At 44.9% G+C, this 26,291-nt stretch overlaps 1 protein-coding gene across 4 annotated transcripts in view; it reads left to right on the forward strand.

Annotated features, from left to right (window-relative positions):
- AGTPBP1 (ATP/GTP binding carboxypeptidase 1) overlaps positions 1-26,291 on the forward strand; it is a 2,604,148-nt gene that overhangs the window by 562,107 nt on the left and 2,015,750 nt on the right. For all 4 annotated transcript variants that reach the window (XM_069625853.1, XM_069625856.1, XM_069625854.1 and 1 more), the window contains one exon: positions 12,701-12,768. In XM_069625853.1, coding sequence (XP_069481954.1) covers positions 12,701-12,768 — 68 coding nt within the window. The remainder of the gene's footprint in view (positions 1-12,700; positions 12,769-26,291) is intronic.

The raw sequence follows: 26,291 nt of genomic DNA on the forward strand, positions 1-26,291 counted from the left end.
CATTGGGAATATTGAAAAAGAGACCCTAAGGAAGGCTTCGGGTAGGGAGACACTTTTCCACCATCTTTGTGGAACTGTAAATAGTTGCCTAAGAAGGCATGGGCAAGGGAGGACTCCTGCCCTCAAACTGTGGAACGGTATCGAAAGGCCTAGTGATGGCCAGGGGAAAAGGGATATTTCCCCAACAGTCACAAATTGCCTAAAAACATCCAGAAGGAAGGAGCCATCTTTCTGGAGTCAGGGTGAAACTAGTTAAATAGTTTTCTGTTTAAGTGTAAGGGACGGAAATAGGTTTGGGACATAGGACGGTGGACTATTTTTCTTTTGACGGACATTCTGACACAATCCTTAGTTTGGTTTGAGGCAGGGAAACCCCTCTTTGTTATAGGTACTGACAGGGATTTTTCCTTGCTTTTGGGTAAAATAAATGTTTTGTAAAACAAACATGCCACCTTTGTGTCCCGCGTCTCCTGCTGCACCCTTAAAGAAGGCATCCTGTTTTGTTATTTATTTTCTTAATTTTGCCCAATCTTGTGTTTTTTAATCCCTTAACCTTCTGCCTCCCTCTCTCTCTCTCTGGCTTGCTCTCTGTAGTAGTCACCTCTCTGCTACAAGATGTTTGCAGCGTGAACAAGGGCAGAATGTGCCTCGTGAACAAGCTTCTACATCACTGCCCTGCGTCATACTTGTGGAGATACGTGCATGATGTAATACAGAATGCAGGTTGAATAATGACAACAGAGTAGAGCTCAACCTGGCGGTGCTGATGCTTGCTCCCTCCTACTCTCCCAATATCTTAATTTATATGTTAATAAATAGTGTTGATAATCTATTTGCCCTGCTTTCATTATATATATATAAACCCGCTGTCACCTCTTGCCCTATACTACAATTGGCGGCAAGGATTCTTAGCCCAGCCCCCCCGCCTCGTAACAGCTGCTGACGTTGGGCCGCTCCACTTACCAGCGACGATACATCGAGGCCGCTCCGCTCTTGCCCGAGCGTTGTAGCGGCCCCTGAAACCTCCAAGCAGCCTCTGCAAGGTAATTGTACGATCCTACGTGCATCCGTGTTGTTCGCGCACCATTTCCATTCTTCATTTCTCTTCGTGCATGTGCACCTGGTAATCAACACTACAGTACGATACAGAGGCTTCCGCACATGCGCATATGTTCAATAAGGAAGTGAACATATTTAAAGCCATATACACATCAATCCATGTGTTATATAAAGTGAACAAGTTCACAGTGCTGCACAACAATGGACATACTGGAATATTTATAAGTGCTGCAGCACATTCTATACTTGCCAAGCAATTACAGCAACATGAACCTTTAAAATACAATACACAGTGATTCAAGGATTCTCAGTGCACAGTACAAATTTTCATATGTGAATAACAGGATTTGGAGCCAATTAAGAAAATCACTCACTATAACCATCAACGGAATGAATATCTTATATCCACCACACTATATAAAAGAAAAGAAAAAAGATGTCCTTCAACAGTGTACCCCCACCCATGTTTTTTCTACCTGATGCTGGTGAGCCTGGAATACCATGGAGGAGGTGGATTAGGTCATTTGAACATTATGCAGGGGTTGTTTGTGGCCAAAATTGCAGTGCTAAAAAAAGGAAATCATTGCTTTTACATTGCCTAGGCCCAGCTGGCCAAGAAAAATTCGACACCTTACCAGAACTGCCTGTTAATGAAGACATCGATCTTAATGAATATGAACGTACTGTCAAGAAGATCGACAAACACTATGAGAAGAAGTTGAGCACCATATTAGAATGTTACAAATTTGGGAAGAGTGCAGGAGGAGGGAGAAAGTGTCAAACAATATATTACTGTACTGAGAAAATTAGCTAAAACCTGCAATTTTAATGAGCAATTGGATCAGTTTATGTCAGAATGCAGGAGCGCCAAAGTGAGAGAAGGTTTATGGTCTGAGGATGACCCGCCCTTAGATACTGTATTACGCGTGGCTAAAGAAGTGGAACACACTGAAGAATGTGTGAAGGAATTAGAAAACAGGGTAACGTCTGTTCAAATCAATTCTGATACAGCAAGGCCTAATAGTATTCCATTTAATACCACTGATGCCAATGAATCAAAAGCTATGGTGAATAGTACCTCTATCAGACACAGATTATTTGGTAAGTTACACAGGAGATTCCGTAATGAAGAAAAGAAAAATGATAACTTTCAGAGGACAGACCAATAACCATGCAAGGTAAGGTGGTCCAGACAGGCAAAGAATCAGCCCAAGGAAAAGGAGACAAGGCAGATGTTACAGATGTGACAGCAGTAACCATTGGGCAGATGACGCAGATTGTCCTGTGCTAAAAATAATATGCAGCAAATGCAAAGCAAAAGGGCATTACTCCAGATGCTGTAGATTTTGCGGCACAGCCACAAATTGGATAGGTGGTAACACCAACAGCGGTCACAGCGAAGAGGAAGAAGAAGAATGCGTATTTACGATAATGAATGAGGAGGACGAGGAAGTTATGGAGAGCCCTAAAGCTACTGTTTGTGTAGACGGCATAAATATGAGCATGATAGATTCTGGCGCTAAATATACACTGGTACCACATGATTTGTGGGATAAAAAGAAACATGAATATCTACATGAAGCTGACATTAACCCCACAGCATATGGCGGTGTTAAGATTGACATCATTGGGTGGTTCTGAGGCACATTCAAATTCAAAAACAGGAAAGCCAATGGTAAAATATATTTCTGATGTTTGTTAATCTGCTTAGAATCACATGCTGTGCATAGGTCCGACATCCAGTGGTCACTGCGGAGTATTGCATTTTGTTTTTCGTATTCCAAAAGGGGACGTCGACAAGGCGTGTCTGTAACACTATCCCTATAGTGACGTGTGTTGTACCCACAATCCCTCACGCGTCGAGGTCCCTCAGATTGTTTTTTTCCGCCCAGCTACTGGTCGCCTTTACGCGGAGCTCCTCGAGAGACATTGCAGATTCCATCTCCCCGACCTTTGGTCGTTTTCCTATATTAATATAGAACATATCGATCCCCCCCTCGACGCTGTTGTGAAGCTGTCTCCGCCGAGCAAGATCTTCGACGGAGAGGACGAGCGGAGGAGATCCTTCGGCGTTGCCGAACACGTGGCCTGGCCTCGCAGGCCAAATACAGTAGGGAGAGTGGGGGTCGTGGGACATCTCTAATTCTTTTCTGAGAATGCCTTTCCTTTTCCCCATCCTTTCCCTTGGGGTGGTTATCACGTTTTATTGCCTCGGCTATGGAGAGGACACCCTTTAGGTTTTGCCCGCTTTGCAAGGGCAAGTTTACTTGGAAGGACAAGCATTCACGGTGTAACCGCTGCTTGCCCCTCGATCACAAGGAGGAAGGTTGCACGGCTTGTCGGCTTCTTAAGCCGAAGACTCTAAAAGACCGTAGGGTCAAAAGGTGGGCGGCCTACGCTATGTCGAAGGCCGACGCTCCACCCACCGTCGCTACCTCCGACAGTGACGAGGAACGTGATACCACGACCTCCGCTACGGAAGTCGTAAAACCCCCTAGAGAGCGCACACGCGCTTCGTCATCTGTCCCCGGCCCCGACGGGCTCGGCTCACGCCCTGCTTATGGGGATGAACACCCCGGCGACACTGACGCACACAAGACCACACATAAGCACACAACCCATGGCTCTTCTTTGCCGAAGGCAAAGAGAGCATCAGCGCCCAAGGAGACGCAGGTTTCACCGGCGGCCTCCTCGGACCGTTCGGGTTCGAAGCCCCTCTCGCAGCCGCGACCAGCGACTGGGCTTTCGGCAAATAAGGGCGCCGCCCCCAAATCATCGGCCGGAGCGCATCAGCAGAAAGCGCATGCCGCCGTAGAGCGTTCGACACCCATAACGTCGAAACCACAGCTCTCCGCTGACAAACGAGTCGCTGAGAGTTTGGCGAGGATCGTGGTAGCCGACGCCCACAAGCGTACGCCGAAAGACACGTCGAGCGCTACGCAAAGGTCGAAAGACACGCCGAAAACACAGGGACGATCTCCTTCAGTCGAAGGGATTCCCAGCACACCTGAAGGCTTTTCAGAGGGCGACGGGACACTTTCCTCGACGTTATGGGAGAGGTTGAGCCGTTTTCAGCTACAAGACACTAATTTTCCCCCGCTAGACCGCTCAGGGGTACCCCATGAAACCATGGAAAGGCTCCATCTCTGCATGGAAAGAATGGAGAGGTTTATGAATGCCCAAAACCCTCCCACTCAGACTTCCATAGTGTGTATGACCTCACTGGGGAAGAACATTATTTTGAGGAAGAGGATGATTTTATGGACGAGGAAGACGGACGGAACCAGGAGGAAGGTCTGGAAGACAGCCCAGACTTGGTAGGAGAAAATCCAGAAGAAGGACCTTCTCAACCCTGGCAATCACCATCAATATATTCCGACACTGATGTCCTGAACCTAAATCCTCCTGACATTTCACCTGTTAGAAACACGTCTCCCATTGACGATCAACCCACATTCAATGCCCTGTTGCGCAGAGCAGCAGCACACTTCGAACTGGACACTGGGGAGCTCTCCCCTGAATTAGACTTTGTAGAAAGGGTAATTAAGGAGGAACCCCCGGTCAGTCAGACAATTCCCCTCCTCGCTTCGGTGAAGAGAAGAATCATCCCTTCGCTGTCCACACCCGCACTAATCAGAGGGGTCAATCCTAGAATTGAAAAACTTTTCACTCCTTCTCCCTCAGACCCGCTGTACATCAGGGGACATTCCATTCCGGATTCCCTGGTAGTAACCAACACAAGAAAGAGGGCAGGGGTACCACTCTCCACCAGTGAGGCACCACCTGACAAGGAGGGCAAGCGGTTATATGCCCTTGCAAAAAGAATTACATCCTCGGCCGCCTTTTCGGCAAGAATTGCCAACAACAATTCTTTGCTCGCTAGCTATGCGGACGCGCAGTGGGCCAAACTGCGCAAAGACGCCGAAGAAGCGCCGGAACCATTACGTACACGCCTGCTTTCAACTATTGGCGAAGGAACCCAGGTCAACCAGAGTATTGTAAAGAGCTCTCTGGATGCGGCAGAAACTGCGGGACGTTCCCTAGTTCAGGGAATAGTCCTAAAACGACACGTATGGCTGCGCAACTCAGGGTTCAAACCGGAGACACAGGCGTCTTTAATAAATAAACCTGTTGAAGACTCAAACCTCTTCGGGAAAGCGGTGGATGAGGCTCTGGAGATGGCTAAAAAAGAGTTTGATACTATCAAAACTCTTGACCAAATCTCTAAGCCCGCTACCAGGCGCGGCTATGGCAATAAACGCTTTTTTCGTGGCCAACGCCAACAACAAAACCAGCAGCAACAGTACCCTGCCACCAATTTCCAGACCAATAGTGGCCAGTACAGCCAAAGAGGACAGCGCCGGGGCAAAGGAAGAGGGCGAGGGTCCACCCCCAGAGGTTCCCAAGCCCCTAACAACACCAAGTGACGCGAAGATTTGCGTCCCCTCCCATGCAACACCGGTCGGGGGCCGGATAACATCCTTTCTTCCAGCATGGGAGGGTATAACGTCAGACCGCTGGGTACTTTCCACCGTAGCCCACGGATACTGCATCGAATTCAACAGTTCCCCAACATACAAACCCCCGAGGGGACGACGCATGTCACCGGAACATCTTGCCATCCTTCTACAAGAAGTACAGCAACTGCTGGAAAAAGGAGCCATAGAGGTCATGCCTCTATCTCAGGTAACGGAAGGTATTTATTCAGTGTACTTCCTTGTACCCAAAAAGGATCTAACTATGCGCCCTGTATTAGATCTGCGCCCAGCGAACAAGTTTATCAAACCCCAAAAGTTTCGTATGGTGACCCTACAGGAAGTGATCCCACTGCTATCACAGGGAGATTTCATGACAACATTGGACATGAAAGATGCATACTTTCATATTTTAATGTTGCCAGCGCACAGAAAATACCTCCGGTTCATGATAGAGGGCAAACACTACCAGTTCAGAGTGCTACCCTTCGGCATAGCATCAGCACCGAGGGTATTCACGAAGGTACTGGCAGTGGCAGCGGCCCACCTGCGCAGGTTGTCCATCCCAGTTTACCCTTACCTCGACGACTGGCTCATAACAGGGGATTCTTACGAAACATGCTTCTCCAATACCCAAAAGACTGTAGACCTTTTGTTCCAGTTGGGCTTCTCCATCAACGAAAAGAAGTCCAGCCTAGACCCCAGCCAAATCAAACAATTCCTAGGGGCTCTAATTCAAACAAAGGACGGCCTCGTCTTCTCCTCCAAAGAGAGGGTCCAAAACATGTTGTTTCAGATCCCTCAATATGTGACCGGTCGAGAGGTGACGGTACGCAAAGCAATGCGCTTGCTAGGCATGATGGCGTCGTGTATTTATTTGGTACCTCACGCGCGCCTGCGCATGCGCCCAATGCAGGAGTGGCTCAACAGCCAGTGGTGTCAGGCCAGCGAACTATGGGACGACCTAGTGGTGGTCTCGCAGGCCTTAGTTCTCTCGCTACGGTGGTGGACAAAAGAAAACCTAGAAAAAGGGAAACCTTTTGCCACACCCGCGGCGGAAGCCACTCTAACCACAGACGCATCCCTCACAGGATGGGGGGCTCGCCTATCCCATCAAACTGCTCACGGAGAGTGGACTCCGAACGTAGCATCCAAACACATCAATCTTCTGGAGCTACTAGCGGTGTTCAAGGCGCTAAAAGCCTTCAAGGAACACCTACAAGGCAAGACAGTGATGGTCCTTACAGACAGCACCACAGCCATGCATTACATCAACAAACAGGGGGGAACCCACTCGCCAGGACTGTCCAAACTGGCCCAAAACATATGGAAGTGGGCTCTCAAACAGAATATGTTCCTTCTGTCACAACATGTACCAGGGGAACTCAATCTGCTGGCAGACAAACTCAGCAGAGATTTCCCCCTGCCCGAAGAGTACGAATGGCGACTGCACGAAGACATCGTCTTCGACGTCTTCACGCAATGGGGGTTCCCAGAAATAGACCTGTTCGCAACCCTGGAGAACTCACAATGCCAAAGTTACGCCTCCAGGTACCCCAGAACCAATCCAAGGGGAACGGTCTGTCGATTCAATGGTCAGGGAAATTTGTTTACGCTTTTCCCCCAACTCCTCTTCTCAACAAGGTAGTGCACAAGATGCACCAGGAACAAGTAACCATGATACTGGTGGCTCCAATGTGGGCCCGACCGCCATGGTTCGCTCACTTGATGGAGATGTCTTTATCTCCCCCAGTGAAACTCCCCTGCCCGTACAACATGCTGTCACAAGACAAGGGCAGGACTCTGCATCCATGCCCCCAGAACATGAACTTAGCAGCCTGGCTCCTGAGATCATAGAATTTGGACATCTACAGCTCCCACAGAGATGCATGGACATCCTCAGGGAAGCCAGAAAACCTAACACTCGCCACTGCTATTCTAGCAAATGGAAGAGATTTGTCATTTGGTGCAGAGCAAAGAGCATCAACCCAATTGACTGCTCTCCCACACATATTATTCTATACCTGACCCATTTATTGGATTCAGGTCTAGTGTTCAATTCCATTAAAGTCCACCTAGCGGCACTTTCTGCATACACCACTTCCCAACTCAAAGTGTCGTGGTGGAAGATCCCTGTTATAAAGGCCTTCATGGAGGGAGTAAAGAGAATACACCCCCCGATAGCTGACCCAGCTCCCGGATGGGACCTTAACGTGGTACTTACCAAACTCATGGGCTCACCATTTGAACCCGTGGCCTGGTTCTCTTAAAGCAACAAAGCAACAAAGCAACTCTTAAAGACCTCACTCTTAAGACTGCTTTTCTAATAGCTATCACCTCCATCAGGAGAGTAAGTGAACTACAGGCTCTTTCTGTTCTAGACCCCTTTGTTACAGTTCACAGAGATAAGGTGGTTCTACGCACGCACCCAAGGTTTGCTCCAAAATTCATCTCAAAATTCCATGTAAACCAGTCTATAGAACTACCAGCGTTCTTTCAAAATTCTTCCAACTTGGGAGAAAGGACTCTGCACACACTAGATGTGCGCAGAGCGGTCATGTTCTACATGGAAAGAACCAGACCACTGAGGAAGACTAATCAGTTCTTCATCTCAGTGGCAGCAGGAAGAGAAGGGGATACAGTTTCAAAGTCCACTATTTCTAGATGGATTGTTCAATGCATCACTCTCTGCTATACTCTTGCTAAGAGAGAACTGCCCTTTAGGCCAAGAGCACATTCTACTCGAGGCACTGGGGCGTCCATAGCTTTCATTGCAAATGTTCCCCTTGAGTCCATCTGCAAAGCGGCTACCTGGAGTTCTGTGCACACCTTTACAAAACACTACTGTCTAGATGCACACTCTAGATCTGACTCCCAGGTGGGACAGGCAGTATTAAGACATCTTTTCTCTACTGTTCCTTCTCATAACCCACCGCCAACTCCGGGTACTGCTCGCTAGTCTATGCACAGCATGTGATTCTAAGCAGATTAACAAACATCAGAAGACAATGCATTACTTACCGTAAAAGCATTTCTGATGGTTGTATCTGCTTAGATTCACATGCGCCCACCCTTCCTCCCCGCTTGGATGGAAGGAACATAGACATCTTTCTATATTTCTCTCTTTTCTGTACTCACTCACGTCTAGAATGCTCCCTCAGGGCAGAAAAATACAAACAGAGGGACCTCGACGCGTGAGGGATTGTGGGTACAACACACGTCACTATAGGGATAGTGTTACAGACACGCCTTGTCGACGTCCCCTTTTCGACTACGAAAAACAAAATGCAATACTCCGCAGTGACCACTGGATGTCGGACCTATGCACAGCATGTGAATCTAAGCAGATACAACCATCAGAAATGCTTTTACGGTAAGTAATGCATTGTCATCACCAGTGTAGGCAAAACACCTCTTTTAAGTTGGACACACCAAAGCAAACTTCAAGTGAAATTAGATTCTACCACCAACGAATCTGTTTTAGCATTTGGAAGTGATGAAATCAGATCAAATAAAATGAGTGACAGAAGCCTTGTGTGACATCATAAAAGCAGTATTTCGAGAAGGAATTGGATGTCTCAGAGGATACGTACATAAAATAAAGTTCAAATCTGGTCATATTCCTGTAGCACAGAAGTTAAGACGTATACCTCTATCCATGAGAGATGAAGTAAGGAAAGAAATCAAGATTCTGGAAGACCAAGGTATTATTGAAAGTATTGATGCTAGTGAGTAGGTCTCACCGTTGGTTGTATTCAGAAAGAAATCTGGTAAACTCAGGATATGTGTGGACATGCAAGAACTAAATAAATGTGTTGTCCCTGATAGACATCCCCTTCCTAATATTCAAGAACTTATTTCCATGCTTGGTCCATCAAAATTCTTTTTGACATTGGATTTAACGTTAGCATATCATCAAGTGAAGTTGCACAAAAATTCCAAAAAACTTACAGCTTTCATCACCCCTGATGGACTATATCAATATAAAAGGATGCTTTTTGGACTGGTGTCTGCTGCGTCAGTATTTCAAAAAATAATGCACAGACTTTTTGAAAGAGAGCCGGGCATCATATGTTTTCAAGATGACATCCTGATCTATGCAGATAATCCAAAAAACACATGATGAAAGATTGATGTATGTTTGCAAGAAACTACACAAATCGGGAATGACTCTAAGCAAGGACAAATGCAATATGAATTTTTCGGAAATTGAAAATCTAGGTCACAGAATTTCAGCAAATGGCATATCGCCAAAGAAACAATTGTTCGATACAATAAGAAGCATGCCTAGACCAAACACTAAGGAGGAAGTGTGTACTTTCATTGGTATGGCAGAATATTATTCGACGTTTGTGTGAGATTTTGCAATACACACTGTTCCGATGCGAGAGCTTCTCAAGAAGAGAACATTTGAATGGAGCTATGAATGTGAAGAAGAATTTGAATTCATTAAGTCTGCTTTGGCTAAAGCCCCGGCGTTGAAGGATTTCAGAAGAAACAGAAAAACCATCATTACTACGGATGCAAGCAATGTGGGTTTAGGAGCTGTTTTCACTCGAGAAGCTGATGGCAAGGAGGTTTTGATTGCTTTTGCTTAAAGATTGCTAAAAGGAGCTGAAAAGTCATATGCCGCTATAGAAAAAGAAGCTCTAGCCATAAAATGGGCACCGGAAAAGTTAAGTTTCATTTGGGGTGTCAAAGTAGAGTTCCAGACGGATCATAAACCACTAGTTAATGTCATCATGACTAAAGGATTGGACAAGGTGTCTAATCGCATTAGGAGATGGGTAATGCTTCTGCAAGAATTTAATTGTACTGTACGATATGTTCCAGGAATTAGAAATATTGCTGCAGAATGCTTATCTCGTCTCACCAGCGTGTCTGAAGTTGGAGATGAAGGAGAAGGTGACATGGAAGTCGTTCTGAGTATAAAGACGACATCTATTCCACAGAATGAATGGAATGATGCAGAAGCAGAGGACAGTGTATTAACACATTTAAAAGAACTTGTCAAAAGTCAAAATCCATTGACGAAAGTGAGATTTGAAGAACTTGGTCTCAAACTATTGGAAAGTTGCAGATGAACTGTATGTGTATGATAACATGATCATGAGAGTTGACAAAATAATCCCACCATCAAGAGTATGTCAAAGACTTATTGATTTGGGTCATGAATGTCACGAGGGGATAGTGAAAACCAAGCAGAGGATACGGAATGACTTCTGGTGGCCTGGCTGCGATCTTCAAATTGAGCGGTTCATTTGAGATTGTATCCTTTGCAATGAAAGTGAGAGAGGTTGCGTGGGTGCGAAACACCCTATGGTTGTGACAGAGATTCCCGAGAAAGCGTGGGATGAAATGGGTATGGATGTGTTGGGTCCTGTGAATAGTAATGGAACACAACAATATTGTCTGGTTGTAATTGACCTTCTAACTAGATGGGTTGAGTTATTAGTTAGACCTTGTATCACTGCAAGAACTGTCACTGTTTTCCTTTCAGAAATTTGTGAGAGAGAGGGGTTGCGGAAGAGCATCATGACTGACGATGGTACTCAATTTCGCTCCAAAGAAATTGAGGAGTTCTGTAGTAGGAATTCCATAGAACACAAAAAGAGTGCAATTTGTCATCCACAGACCAATGGAGTGGTGGTCAGTTTAATAAGGTGCTCAAGGAGACTATTCCATGGGCATGGTCGAATGGATTGAACTTGGAGAAAGCTGTGAAGGAGAAAATTGTGGCACATCATTTTACTCCACACTCCACCACAGGTTTGTTCCCATTTGACTTAAGCAGGGGGAAGAAAGCAAACACCAAATTGGTACCATCATGGATGAGTAAAGGCAATGAAGTACGGAGGAATTTTGAGTCTGTATGTGAGAATATCAGGATAGTCCAGATGAAGAAAAAACTTGCTTATGATAAACGACTATCTGTGAATAGAAAAAACATAAAACCTGTTTTGGGAAATGTGATAAGAATCAAACTTCCTCCTGCTTTAAGAAAGGGTCCATGTAAATGGTCTAAACCTCTTAAGGTTATCGAAGAATTTAAACATGCTGTTAGAACAGAGGATGGGAGGATATGGAATACAGACAGAGTGTGGGTGGTGGAATCACAGGACAATAGTGCCAAGAGTGACAGTGGACGAGTGGATTGTACTGGTGATAAGTTTGCAAGTGGACTAACAAATGATACTGGAAGTAGAGCAAGTTGTGTGAGGAAAATACATGTGAGGAAAATACCAAGAATGAATAATGTGAAGGAAACATAGTTATCGTGTGTGTGCACAAAGAAAGTAAAGGATATTTCCTTTCCAGATGTCACCAGAGATCTTCCTCACAAGTCGAGGTGGGGAAGAGTCTGGCGCAAACCACAAAACATGGAGGACTATGTGTACATTTGTTCAAGCTGCGGGCCCCATGAGGATGTAACAGTTATTCATTTTGTTTTGTTAATTTTGTTCAATGTTATTATAAAGGAGGGAAGCTGTGTAGTATTCACATCTCTGCTACGAGAAGTTTGCAGCTAGACAGAATGTGCCTCGTGAACAAGCTGCTACATCACGGTCCTGCGTCATGCTTGTGGAGATACGTGCGTGATGGAATACAGAATGCAGGTTGAATAATGACAACGGAGTTGAGCTCAACCTAGCGGTGCTGATGCTTGCTCCCTCCTGCTCTCCCAATAGCTTAATGTATATGGTAATAAATAGTGTTGATAATCTATTTGCCCCCTTTCATTGTATATATAAACCCGCTGTCACCTCTTTCCCTACACTACACCCTCTCTTTCTCTTTATCACGTTCTGTCTCTCTTCATCCTACCCGGCTTCAACACAGAAGTTGTAAAGTGATTAGCCTATGGCTGCTTTCCTGAAGGCATCTGTGACTTTGTGTGCATCAAGCCGATTAACCTGGGATGCAGCTCTTGTGATTCACTCCTTCATTCAACTTCTCCCAAGCTACGCCAGTGTCACTTAACATTATTCTTCAGCTAAACACAATACAAAATAGATATTACTAGTGGTTAATGGCCACTTTCTATACATTCTGATTGCATATATTGTTGAAATATAAAGGGCATCAGAGTCCTGTATATTCCACTCACTGTTTTAACCTTCTATTTTGATTATTTCTTAAACTAGCTTTCCATTTTTGATTTGCAGAGAAATCGCGAAAGGAGATGACGGCAAAAGGATCTACTGGAATGGAGGTTATTCTCTCAACATTAGAGGTAAAGCATTTTATTTTAATTCTACAGTGATTTGTTTGTAAAACAGTCATATTATGATATGTCTAAAATCTTTTTCTGGCTAAGGATATCATATCATTTTAAGCCATCACAGGCTCATTTCCTTAGTCCTTATGTCACTTGTGTTTCCCCCTTTTATATTCGCATGTGCCGGGCAATGGATTCTTAAGTTAATGAATAGAGGTTGTCTAACGCACGCCTCAAATTGTCTTGGTTCTATGCGTTTCTTCTAAATAGATGAAGGTGCGAGAGAGTAACAACTCAAAAATTAAAATAAAGAGAGAGGGGGAAAAGGCGTGCAGTGCGCTTGATTGGAGGAAACCACTGCCTTTTTATGTTATTAGGTTTATGTAGGTATATACATGTGAACTCTAAAAACTGCAATGCCTAAAACAAATCAATTGTTCACCTTTTACTTGTATAATAAGTGATTACATTTAGACTTCATAATTTAATCTGTGTGTGATACCACACCTTCGTGCTTTCCTTTACACCAGGTCCCATCATTGAGGTATCCCTAAAACCAAAGTTGAAGTTCACCTTTGATCAAATGAGGAAACTGGTGGGCCGAAATCTCTAATTTCTCTGTAATACCAGCCAAATTAGCTAATTTATCACATGATGGCAAGGTGTGCTCTATACCAGAAAGTGTATGTTTATACTTGTATTTGTATTTCAAGAGATTATAAAATACAGCGTTTACACCATAGACTAGTATGTCAGATCAGGGGAAGAGGAAAACAAAAAGAGAAAAAAATATGTACTCTGGTTCACCTATTTTCAATCGTAAATGTCCATGTAAGTGCTGCAGATCTACTTAAACTCATGTAGGCTATCCTGCAATTTAAGAGAGACATTCTAGGCCAGCACTCGTGGACATTTGCACGAAACAACTTTTCTGTGGGAAAACACGAATTTGCTTGAATTATGTTTTAGAGACAAATCATGTTCAGGTACTGCATTTTGAAGGTTACAGGGTTGGGGGGTGTGTACAAATATGTGCTGTTGGTGGGAAGTGCCCAGAGTTTCAACCGGTTTTACTAATAGCTTGATTTGGTGTACAGGTGTGGGAAGAATGTGCAAAGGGTCATTTAAGTAGTTGGATGGATGTGTTGCCTATGTATTTGGATAGGCGATGTGTTCATTTCCCTCTGATTTTCTTTGACAGGGAAAAGCTTTGTCTAGCAGTTGTTATAGGTTGTTCTATTCAATGTGAGTTATAAGTGTATTTCAAGGAATGTAGAAAAAAAAGCAGTTTCTGACTTTGGTTTAATCTTCATTTACTTTGCAGTTACTTGTACAAACAGGTCCTCAGAAGAATGTACACAGGGGGAAAAGAAGAATTAAATGAAATATATTACGAACTTGTGTAAATTGCACTCAAACATATACACTCACGTTCTTGTTTAGTGCACACCATATATGCGTGTGACAGATTTATGACTTAATCTGTAATTTGTACGTTTCTCTCGATTTTCTAGTTTTTTGTCTAATTTGTAAATATTATCCTTCTATGTGTATTCCATATGAGTGTTGATTTTGACAATATTACTTTTAAGGCTTGTACAACAATACATGAATTAATTAATTGATTGATACTCAATGAAATGATACTCGGAATTAACATACTTTTACTTAGTAGACACTGAATAGGTCTTTACATTTTACAATCAGAAATGCCTTGTAGTCAGATTGGCTCTGTATCCACTTTTTTGCTGTCATTTCGGACGCTGGCAACCATTTCTTTTATTCTGGATTGTTTACTCTGGATGTAGACAATTCAGAGGAACCTCCTCACTATTAACTTCCTTGATACTTTTTTACCTGTGACCATAAGGAGTATATCTGTTAGTGAGTCCATAAAACATACAGCATGGATACTTTCTTAGATTTGCATAATCAGCAGATAGCAAGAGTTAGTTTTAGGTGATGTATTTTTTGCAGAGTCCTGTACATATTGTAAATAATTTTAAATTGTATTGTCTGAAAAGAAGTCCTATTGGCTTCTGAGAAGTTATCTGCTCACAGATTCACTAAGCTCTTTCTGCCTTTGGTTCACAAAAGGTAAAATGTATACCATTTAGCATCAAGTCTTCAGTGCCCAGTATTCTTTTGCTGATCATCTAGCCCATTTAGTACTTTTCCTTATGATCTTCTTACATGAATTGCACCAGATTAACAGTTCCTACAAAACACCTGCAGGCCACTGCTCATATAGAACATAACTTGAAGCACTGATGAAAGTATTTAGTCTGCTTTGGTGTGTGATGTTTGACTGTTATTCTATAAGGTTTCAGGGGACCAATGTAGTAGTATGTCTTCAAATTGTTCATCACAAGCTGCTGATCAGTTTTAAAATTGTATTTACTTGAAACATTAAATAATAATATGGACAAAAATCATCCAGATTCTAACATTACAATCTGGTTGTTTCTTGCAGAGTCACGATGGCCATACGCAGTCATTTTGTTTTTCCAGATGAGTTTGCAATAGATTTCTCATTCATTTGAAAAACATATTTTTCAGGTTGTTTCGGGTATGCTCAGGTGTTCATCCACAGCATGATGTGCATTTTGACCAACTGCAGGACAGTTATGTACACTTCCATCTCCAACACCACCATAGAAGAGTAGGATGACTCCCTGCCCCCTGAGGTTCCTCTTGGAGAGGAGTAATGCAAAGCAGGAGTTGCGGTTGGCCCATCCGAGTGTCTTGAATTCAATCGGCTGAATTTTTGGGTTATTTATCAGAATGCTGTTAGTGATACCCGAGACCATGCAAATTGTAGCGGTGTGTGGTATAAATAAAAACATCATATTTATTACGTTTAATCCTTCGTTTTATCTCAGTCACACACCTTTGAAAGTTTTGTTTTGGAAAGCAGTCCTTAAGCCATGTTCTTGACATGGGCAGAATATGGGACTTGCCCAAAGCAATTCTGTATCCAGAAACCATATAATCATTTTAACATTTTATAACAGACGTGCAACTGAGGTCTCTGAATCTTCCACCATCATTTAATCATCACTTGCATATACAAAGCTTTTCTCCCTACTCTTGAGTCTTCTATTCATGGGGACGGATCGAAGTCCTTTTTTGTTCCAGTACAAATATTTTCTCCATTAATTGTAACGTGCAGCCGCACACTTTGTGGAGCCAGCATCATCCCTTCCTGACAATCCTTTTCTCTGCAACAGGTGGACTGGAGGCGTTAAGGCACACAGACAATGTTTTTGTCTGTTTTTCTCCTGTTTTCATTTTCTTTTTTCTTCCCTTCTGTTTGGTATTGGTACTTTCCTCTGCCTACGCTAGTAAAAACCTTTTTTTTATGTTTGTTTCTTGTTGAATTTGCTGCAAGTAGCAGGTTTTGGTGGCTGGCCTTCAGTCCCTTCATCTGGATGGTTTGGGCACAGAGTACCACTGGGAATCCCTTGATGCTTTGATGTACTTTCCATCAGAACACTTAACCAGTATCATTAGAGGTGGGAGGATCTGTTTTTGCCTTTCCTGCAGAAAATTCTTTATTTTAAGGCGTCCCCTGCCTTGTGACTCCATCGTAGGGTATTCCTTTCCTGCAGGTACCCTTACGGTCCTCGCTCTACTGTGGCCAATCCCATGGATATACACTTTGGTGCTGACACTGGGAGCATCCACAGGGATGCTTGCACTGGGGACAATACTTGGTCAATTTCCAAGGTTGAAACCAGGTGCACTCCAAGGTACCCCATCAGTGGGCTAAAGAAGTCCTAGTGTGTCATTTCCACCCAATAATGTCAGAGGGCTCCCAAGGGCCAATGAGCTGTTACTAACATTTGCACTGAGGGTCCTCTTCTATCTCGGGGGCTAGTGTCAGCCACTTTGTTTCACCCCAGGCCGACCCATTTTCTGGCACAGGTTAAGTGACACACACATGAAATCACAAAATTGCAGGCAGCGCCAATGCGTGAGATGCTAACTTTTCACAACATTTTGTGATGCAGGAGTCTGCAGGGAGTGCTACAATGGCAGAGACTTGTGAACACCACTCTCCACCAAGTGATCCTTTGAGCACGGATCCTTTTGCACCTTGAGTTGAGTGGTTGGCTCCCACACATATCATTGCTGTCTTCAGTGGTCCTGCCACTTACTTTTTCCAAGCTGATTTATTCCACTGCATGGCTCATGAGTTACCGGGCACCTTTCTGGCAACCTATCTTGACTGCAACATGGTCACTGCCTCTGTTTCCACTGACCCCCTAGTCCTCTTCAAAGGGTCCTGATGCACTTCACCGAATTCAAAGATATAATTAAGGAGGTCACCCTCAAGTGCCTCAGCCACACGTTCCTCTTCTTAAACAGATTCAGCTTCACATACACCTCAGGATTTAGGCTGGGTGTCTCTTCCTGGCTCTGCCTGACGCCCTCGGCGGCCTGCATCTTCCTTCCGATGCCCTCTTTCAACCATTGGTTACTACCACACTTCCAGGGCCATCAACGCCCGTCTACCTTAGACACCTCCCCCACCGTCTCACTTATCCTAGCTGACCCTTCCTTTGCTGGCCCCCATTGGTATCCCTGGTTTTGGTGCAGTTCCTTTGGCTGACGCCTTTCTTTGGCTGATCCATTCCTTTATGGAGGGGTTGTTTGGGAACTCTCATCAATGAGTCCTCACATGCTAAACCAGGGGGTTTCTTGTCTATTTCGGCAGCGAAGGTCAATGAGCATTCAGGGGTTCCCCTCCATGAAAATCTGCTTGTTGAGAGTTCCAGCATTTGGCAGAAGCCTCACACCACCCTGGTGCTGAGCAGGAGGATTATTTTCTGATGCAGATTTCTTCCTGCTGAAAAGGTATTTTTTGCCTCCTAAATTCAACCACACTCATCACTGGTGTCATCCACCACCCTGTATATATCAAAGTGGTTCCTAGAGGGGGCTTTTCAGCTTTGGGCAAGGAGTAGAGGTTGCTTCAGGGTACAGGGAAAAGGTGTACCAAAAGCATTTCTCATCATCTGCATCAGGAAAACTGTGACATGTTGATGGTGGTAGCCATGGCAGGACTGGCAACCAAAAGAGGCTCTGGGGATAATTTTCAAAGTGGCCCCATATTACATATTTTCAGCAAGCCCAACCCCCTTTCCTATGAGAAAAAAATGTGGATATAAAATAGGTTACCACACCAAAGAGACCCAGGGTGCACATAGGGGCCTACCGAGAAATCTCCAGAGTTTCAGTCCACCCCTGGTGGTAGCCAATTAGAATCTGTGATGCAAATGATCAGGCTCTTCGATGTTCTTGTCCCTGGACCAAAAGGAACTGTTCTGTTCACGACTCTGAGGCCAAGCAGATTTCTCAGAACATCATGTAATATGCCATGAACCTGATCAATACAGCCACCCATGTTAAACCTGTGCATGTTGATGTGGGAATTCAGGCCTGGATGAAGGCCACTAAATGTAATACAGATTTCCAATAGAAATCCCTTTTGACTTGATGAACCTTTCCTATTTCTCAGTAAGTGAGGAATTGACAGAAATAAAGGCAAACATCCTGGTGGCTAAATCATTAGGTGTATCGGCTAAAACTACAACCAAATCCTTTCCATCCCCTCTGGAATATCAGGGACTTTGTTCCAATCCTTGTGGGATGTAAGAGGTTTTCAGGCCTGAAGGGCTATGCAACCCAACAGGTTCCCTAATTTCCTATAGAAAGAAGCAGCAGGACACCGTACTGAGTTTTTTTTTTTTCATGGCGCATTCACCAAAGAGTGAGATGTTTGGCCCCATGCTACCCTGGGGAAGGGCAGAATCTCCCTTCAAGTAAAGGCTTGGAGGTCCATCTCAGTGGACCCCTGGGTCATATTGGTTCAGTCATATTTACTGCTTGCCTCTGCCTCCTTTTCTACAAACTCCCTCATCTCTCATCCAGATCACAGCACCCAGTAAGTGGAAAAGCTCCTGGTGATGATTGGTTGAGGATGTTCCTCTCCTGCAGAGGAACTCTAGGATCTTCTTAAAGTTCTTCACAGTGCCATTGCCACCAAGATATGTCAGGCACAAACACCAGGACTATTGCTCCCGTTGGCCACTGACTTGTTAATAGTGTTTCAATTGAGGCTCCTCGTCTACCTCAGGGGCTAGTATCGGCCACACTTTTTCACCCCAGGCCACACTCTGACCCAGCTTCATGGACAGGTAAGGCGATAGCATATATGAAATCACAAAATAGCAGACTGTGATGAAGCGTAACACGCTACCTTGTGAAAGTGCTGGTTTACGAGTCAGACCCTCCTGGGGTATGCATATGGGAGGGGTTGCACATTAAAAGTATTTGGAAAGTGTTCTAGATTAAAAAGGAGCCAGTCATGTCCCCTGTATATGGAACCCCTAGTGTTATGGGGTAAAACGGACTAGTCACTCCAGTGTATTTTCTCAATGGTGAAAGGTTCCAGTGGCGAGATAGCGAGATATGGTGGCATCCTAGTCTCACAAGTATTTTAAGCTCAAATGATGGTGATTACTAGCCATTTGTCAATACTTGTTAATGTGTGTTGATCAACTTGATGAATCTCCAGCCAAGGTCAGGTATGGCCATTCTGTTATATCAGAAGCTTTTTCCATGTCAACTGAATTAGCTCACAGGACAGTTGATGACCGCAAGGATTTTTATTGCAATTCATAATAAAATTGACACATTACAATCATTATTTAAAATATATCATATAAATACATAAAACGCAATCCAAATAATACAAAGGATGTTGTGCTCTACAATAAAAACACATCACAGTTATTGCTTTTGTTCTGTCCAATTCTCATGGATGATGGAAGAAAATGCTCCAGAGACCAGTAGACTCTTTTATTATCTGTTTGCATGAACTAGAAATACACTTCATGATAGTGTCTAAAATTCAAAATCATTTGTATCAGAATGATATATTTACGACAGGGAATAAAATGAAACATGCATATTTGTCTGCAGTGATGTACCATCATATTTACAACACTGATAATTTAAAAGAAATCTATTCCTAAGGATTGGAGGCTAATGGAAGTTGATGAGAGACATATGATCAGTCTTCTGGAATAACTTTTCGAAACACCCACAAGTAATTGTCATTACTGTGCATTAGTTGCATAAAAGATAAAACAGCGTTGACAGTAGATTACTTTGCTCGCTACTGAAGGTCTTGAGTTCCTTTCTATGTGAACATGCTTGAAGTTGCGTTGTCTTCGACTGGTCCTTCAGGAGAAGGTTATACTAAAAAATGTTCCCAAGCCCAGAGAACATAGATTTTTCTTAACATAATGTATTCAGTGCCACAGGTTTAGCCTATCGAGGATAAGCACATCTCTTACAGTATGTCTTTTCTGGGAGTGACTAGAATTTACAGGCACATGATGTGAGTTCATAAATATAATACAGTTAACAGCTAATGAGTCAGTGTGCTTTGCATCTTGCCAATACTTGTATATATGCAGTAGTACCCCCCCTCTCCATTAGTCATCGCCCTTCCTACTCCCATTTGGCAATCAATGTGCCCCATTCCTCAAGATAGTATCCAAGGTAGTTATTGACTGTACCTGTCAATTTCTCCATTATCATTATGTCCTGAAGTATTTTTTTCCCATTCTTTTTTCGTCAGGATGCTTTAATCTTTCCATTTCTTGGCAATAACTATCCTCCCTGCTCTCAGCATAGCCTCCAACATTCTCTGTAACCTCTACTCTGCCCTATCTCTTGCTTGGATGCCCAATAATATTTTAAGGGCGTCCAGCTCCAGTTTCCGTCCAGTGATAAACTTGATCCAACTCAAAATGTCCTCCCAAACAAATTGCACCTTTGGACATCGCCACCAGATATGAACTAAGGATCCCACCTGGCCGAATGCTCTGGGGCATAAGGGAGATGCCTTAGTCTGGGAGGATCTCTGTGCCACCCCGGGAGAACCTTAGTTATGTTCCATAATGGCAGTAACTAAGTTCCTGTGAAACGTTATCTTACATATCCTATCCCAATCCTCCTCCAAAATTTCCCAGATGGCTAATTCCTCCCAAAACCCCTTATGTTTGCCGCTCCCCATGGTGCCCGCCATGATCAGAGCCTTATACAACCATGAAACAATCCCTTTTCTATTCACCGCCGAGTCAAAGAACATTGGGAAAAGGCATAAGATCCCTTGAAATGGATTCCTCCCACTTCTGCGCTGTGAATATGCCTTCAGCCTTATATAGTCGAAGGCTGATGTTTTGACTTACAGCATCACTTCCCTCAACTCCTCAATCACCAAGAAGCGCCCCTGATGGAACAATTGACACGCTCTTTCTAACGCCATGTCTAACCATAGTTGGGAATACCTACAATTTTGCGGGGCCACATTGATCAGTGTACCCCACCCTGTGGTCAACGGGGAGGGCCACGAGGACAGATTTTGTTCTTTTTTCTGCCTACATATCTCCCACAATACGCCCAGGGTCGGATGACTCTTCAAGTTGTGAGAAACCTCTTTTAGAGGAGCCCATTTGGAAGTCCCTCACCTTTCTAGGGTGAGCCTCCAGATCCTCCAAATAGGTCCAATACATTTGAAGACCCTCCTGCATATTCTGCAGCATAACCCTCAGTTGTGCAGCTCAATAATAGCCCTGAAAATCCAGGAGACCGAATCCTCCATATTCCCTCACAAGGGTTGATTTCTTAAACTTTGGTATTCTATTTCCCCAGATAAAGTTAGACACCATGGCACTCAATTCATTGAAAAAGCTCTCCGAGAGAACAACTGGGAGTGCTGTGAAAAGATAGAGAAGACTGGGCAGGACATTCATTTTTACAGAGGTCATCCGGCTATACCACGACAGTACCACAGGCTCCCATCTTCTATGGTCTGCTCTTATCCTTTTTAACATTGGAGCAAAGTATGCCTTCACTAAATTTGAGGTATCCCTAGTAATGCGAACCCCAAGATTTCTAATATCAGACTTTTCTATCCTCATTCCTCGCACCCTTTCCTCCAAGTCAAGAAACAACCTCCCTACCCTCATTGGCATCACCCAGGATTTATCTGCATTTATTTTAAGAGCCGAAAACGACCCGAAATCTGCGAGATCAGTTCCAGGAGGGAGGTATGTATATCGGTGAAATAAGCCAATATGTCATCCGCAAATAGCAAAAGCTAGTAGTCCATCCCCCAACACATAATTCCTTTTATATTTGGGTTCAATCGGATAGAAATTGCTAACGGTTCCATTTCTAGGGCGTACAGCAAAGAGGATGGGGGCATCCTGCCATTAACCCTCGACAAGTGAAAGGGTTCAGTGAACGCCCCGTTCGCCTGTATACGTGCTGCAGGGGCTCTATGCAAAGCTGTAACGCACTTCATAAAATTGTTCCCAAATCCCATCTTTTCCAAGACCTTCGTCATGTACAGCCATTCAACCCAATCAAATGCCTTCTGTGAGTCAATTGTTACTAGGCCTGCCTCCAAATCTGCCACTTGGCGCGATACAGCATATCTGTGGTGTTTCTAATATTATCTGTTCCCTGCCTACCCTTAATGAACTCCACCTGATACCCATGGACCAATGTCGGCAAGACCCCCTCCATTCTGTTGCCCAATAACTTGCCAAGATCTTAACGTCAACTTTTAATAGGGAGATTGGCCCATAGGAAGAGCACAATGCCGGATCCTTACCATCCTTCGGAAGAACTGCTATGATTGTCCCCATCATTGTGTCAGGAAGAGTCTCACACAACAAGACCGTGTTAAAAACCCTAACTAGGTACAGCGCTAGAGTAGATATGTACTGTTTATAGAATCACACCGAAAAGCCGTCATTCCCAGGAGACGTGCCCCCTTCAAGTCTTTAATTGTTGTCATTATGCTCAGAGTATTCTTTAATCTTGCTGAGCAGGGTCTGCGCAATATCCCTATGTTTAAGGAGACCATCATTACATATCCATCTTCCTCTTGGCTTCCGGGCTGCCCAACTCCCCTTCGCTAACCTCACCAAATCGTGATCTGACCACGGTACCAAAGCAACCTGGTAACCCGTGACCTGTCCCTTCAATGTGCTGTCCAACAATATTATATTGATTCTCGAATAAGAATGATAAATCGGGAAATACGTGATCGGTCTGTCTCCCACCAACAGTTCAATCAAAGAATCCAAAATACCAAGCTCCTTGTTCACCCTTCGAAATCGTATGGAAGTATCATCTCTCACCTGCGGCATCGGGGTACTCCTCACTCTCTTGTCGTCTTTGGTGCGGTCTAGGACAACGTTAAAATCCCTTCCAGCTATCAGGAGACCCTCCACAACCCCTTCGGTCTGGACATCACCCTTCCCAGAAAGGCAGTTGACCCACATTGGGACAATAGATCGAACCCAGACTCGGAGGGCTTCCCTGCAATTTCCCTTTTATAAACACATATCTACCTTCTCGATCCACTATTTCCGAATGCACCCTAAAGCTCAAGTGGCCAGAACGCAAGATTGCCACCCCCCTTTTTTCAAAAGTAGCTGAGGCACTATAAATTCTACCCACTGCGCTTGCCCCAACGTACTGCTTTTTACCCAGTACCGGTGTGTTTCCTGCACCATGAGGCCATCCACTTGTGCTCTCTGAAACACTCTCAGAATCAGGGACCTCTTGGTCGGCGAGTTCACTCCTCTGGTATTCAGGGAGCCTATAATTATATCAACCCCAGTGGTCATATTGTTGGTTCACAGCAATTCCCTACGCGTGACTGCCCGCAAGACCCAATATCTCCTGCTTACTCCACCACTTTGTCAATACTGTACTACCGCTCTGATCTGAACACAGTAACCAAAACACTTGAATGTTCCCCCACAAAAATGTGAACAACCGCTTTCCCCCCACATCACCTCCTGCCCTTCCCCGTGTCCAGCCTTGATCGACATCCAGTGTGACCCAAGACTGGACCACCAGCAGACCCTCCAACCCTCGGGCAAACACTACACCACACAACCGCTTCAGAGCGCCCCTAAAGCCCCTTGCAGAACCCCAATCACACCCCCCAACAACCACTCCCTCGCCCAACACCTTCCCCTCCAAAAGCTCTCTGCCCCCCCATAAACATATAACATTCCATATCCGACCTCCCACCCTCTTTGTGCCTCTCTCCTCTAACACACACCCCCCACAGACCACACCAACCACTCCCTCCCACTGCACCGCCTCTGACACCCCGTCATTCCCTCATGGAAGAAGTCGATTTGGTCCTGATGGGGTATAGGTCCGAGTTCCTGGCCTCCGGATCAAATTACACAAACACATTCCACTCAGCTATTGCCACCCCCTTTAAACCACAGAGGCTAAGTACCTTAAAAGCCCTTCTTGAGGCACCAGGATGGCGTGCCCGGTATCCCTGTGCCATTCTGGACCCCCTATCCAACAATATTCCTAATAAATTGCCTCCCAACTGAAAGGTCGGCCTCAAGAACCAGTATAGAACCTTACACGTCTTATTGAAGCTGATTAGCAACATCCTTCGGGGGGGGGGGGCTCTAGGCCGAGTATTTAACTTCCTGAAATTCTGCAAACCTGGCACGCAGCGCTTATTGGACTGTTTGGTGTGCCACGACTCCACCCTGACTCAGTCGTCTTTCTCCTGCGCCGGCTTCTCTGGCGTTCCCACCAATTCATCAGTGACTGTGTTATATCATCCTCAGTAACCAGATGGTACTTATAGCCTTTGTTCGTTCTCGAAAGAGATGGAGAAGGGAAATCCCCACCTGTAGGGGATGCCCTTTTCATTAAGTCATTTTGTAAATGCCTTATTGGCATTTGGTCCACACATGCTGCGCCTCGCAAGAGTAATGGAAGACAGGTCCTGGAAGATAGTGATCTTGGCAGATCCCTGCTGTATCGAGCCCACCTGTCGAGCTTTCTCCAGGATATTCATCTTCTCCGGATAATGGTGGAAGCTAGCCATTACTGATCTCTGACCCCTCGTCGTTCCTCCAGCTTTGTGGGCCTTGTCAATTCTCAGCTCATCAATAGAGTTATCACCAAACAAGAGTTTAGCGATGTCATGGATAGCTCATTTTATGTCCCTCTGTTTCGCCATCCTTCTCCAGGAGTAAAAAAAAATGCAGATTATTCCTCTTTCCCTATGTTCAAATCGTCCATCTTTAAAGTCATTTTGGTTTCTCTCCTTTACAACTCCGATACTCGCATATCTATCTGGGTTTCCAAAGCATCCAGAGAGGACTGATTGTTGTCCACCTCTTGAATTCTCTCCATCTTGTCGACCCTCTAGTTAAGCTAGTCCAACCTGCCACCTGTGCCCGCTCTCATGCCCCTAATTAATTCCAGTAGAGAGGCAATATCCTTCTTCGTAGATGCCTGGTCACCAGTATCCTCCGCTATGGTCCAGAGGAGGGCAGTAGTGGGTGGGGGGGAGGGCTTGAATATTGGAATTGCTGCCAGGAGGGTCTCAAGTCCATCGGGGGTAGGAGGGCCGCCAAGCCTCTGACACCAATGAACCAAACCAGTTTGCGAACCGTGTCAACAGGGGTGGGGGGTATTCTATCAAACAAGGCTTTGTTCAGTATACCAAGAGTGGAGAGGGGAGCCCCATCTCGCAACTAGCCCCTCTGTTGGAATAGCAGTCAAACTATGTGCAGAGCAACAACATTGAAAATATCACAGCCAACCCCTGGCCCACAGGTCCTTCCCTTCTCTTTTAGGAGAGCACCACTGAAGATTGATAGGCCCAGCCAACAGAGCCCACAAGGCTAGCTGACAGATCTCATGGGGGCTGGGCCCACCCTTCACCTCCTTCTACCAAGAGTCGGCAATGGAACGATCCACCTACGGAGTGAACCACTACTTCGAAGGGATTGTGTCCTCTGACGTATTCCTCATCTATATTTGTATCTCCAGCTTGCTGGCCTCGGAAAACATTTTTTCCCAGTAGAGGGCACTGTGCGTCGACGTCCGTCGAGTAGGTGTTCCTCGACAGCCACCGTATCGACGCCGACGTCATCATGCCTATAAATGGCCACGCGCAGCGTCCGTTGCTCAGTTCCGTTTTTCCGCACTTCGTGTGCCTCGGAATACCGTTGCTCAGTTCGTCAATCGAAATATATTCATATTTCCTCGAGAAAACCGACATGTACTCGATGGCTTCCTCCTCCGACCCGACGACTCCTCGGTCCGGTTTCAAAAAATGCTGAGACTGTGGGAAGAAAATGTCGTTGACGGATCCTCACAGGATCTGTTTGTGGTGTCTGGGAATCGAACACCAGTGTTCGAAGCGTGAGGAATGCCTATCCATGACGGCGAAAGCCTTGAAGGAGCGTAAGGGGAAGCTCGAGAGAGGTAAGTCAGTTTTAACTTCCTCGAAAGTTTCTGCGGTAGAGTCGAGACATTCGTCTCCTCACCGCCGAAAGCATTCTCGGTCTAGGTCTCGAAGTGGCTCCCACCACTCGTCGAGGTCTAGACACTCGAAAAAGAGATATAGAAGATCTCCTTCGTCGTCGTCTTCTAGTTCCCCTGAAAGAGTA

This window comes from Ambystoma mexicanum, chromosome 6p (assembly GCF_040938575.1).
Source record: "Ambystoma mexicanum isolate Mex_15411 chromosome 6p, UKY_AmexF1_1, whole genome shotgun sequence".
Classification (NCBI taxonomy): domain Eukaryota; kingdom Metazoa; phylum Chordata; class Amphibia; order Caudata; family Ambystomatidae; genus Ambystoma; species Ambystoma mexicanum.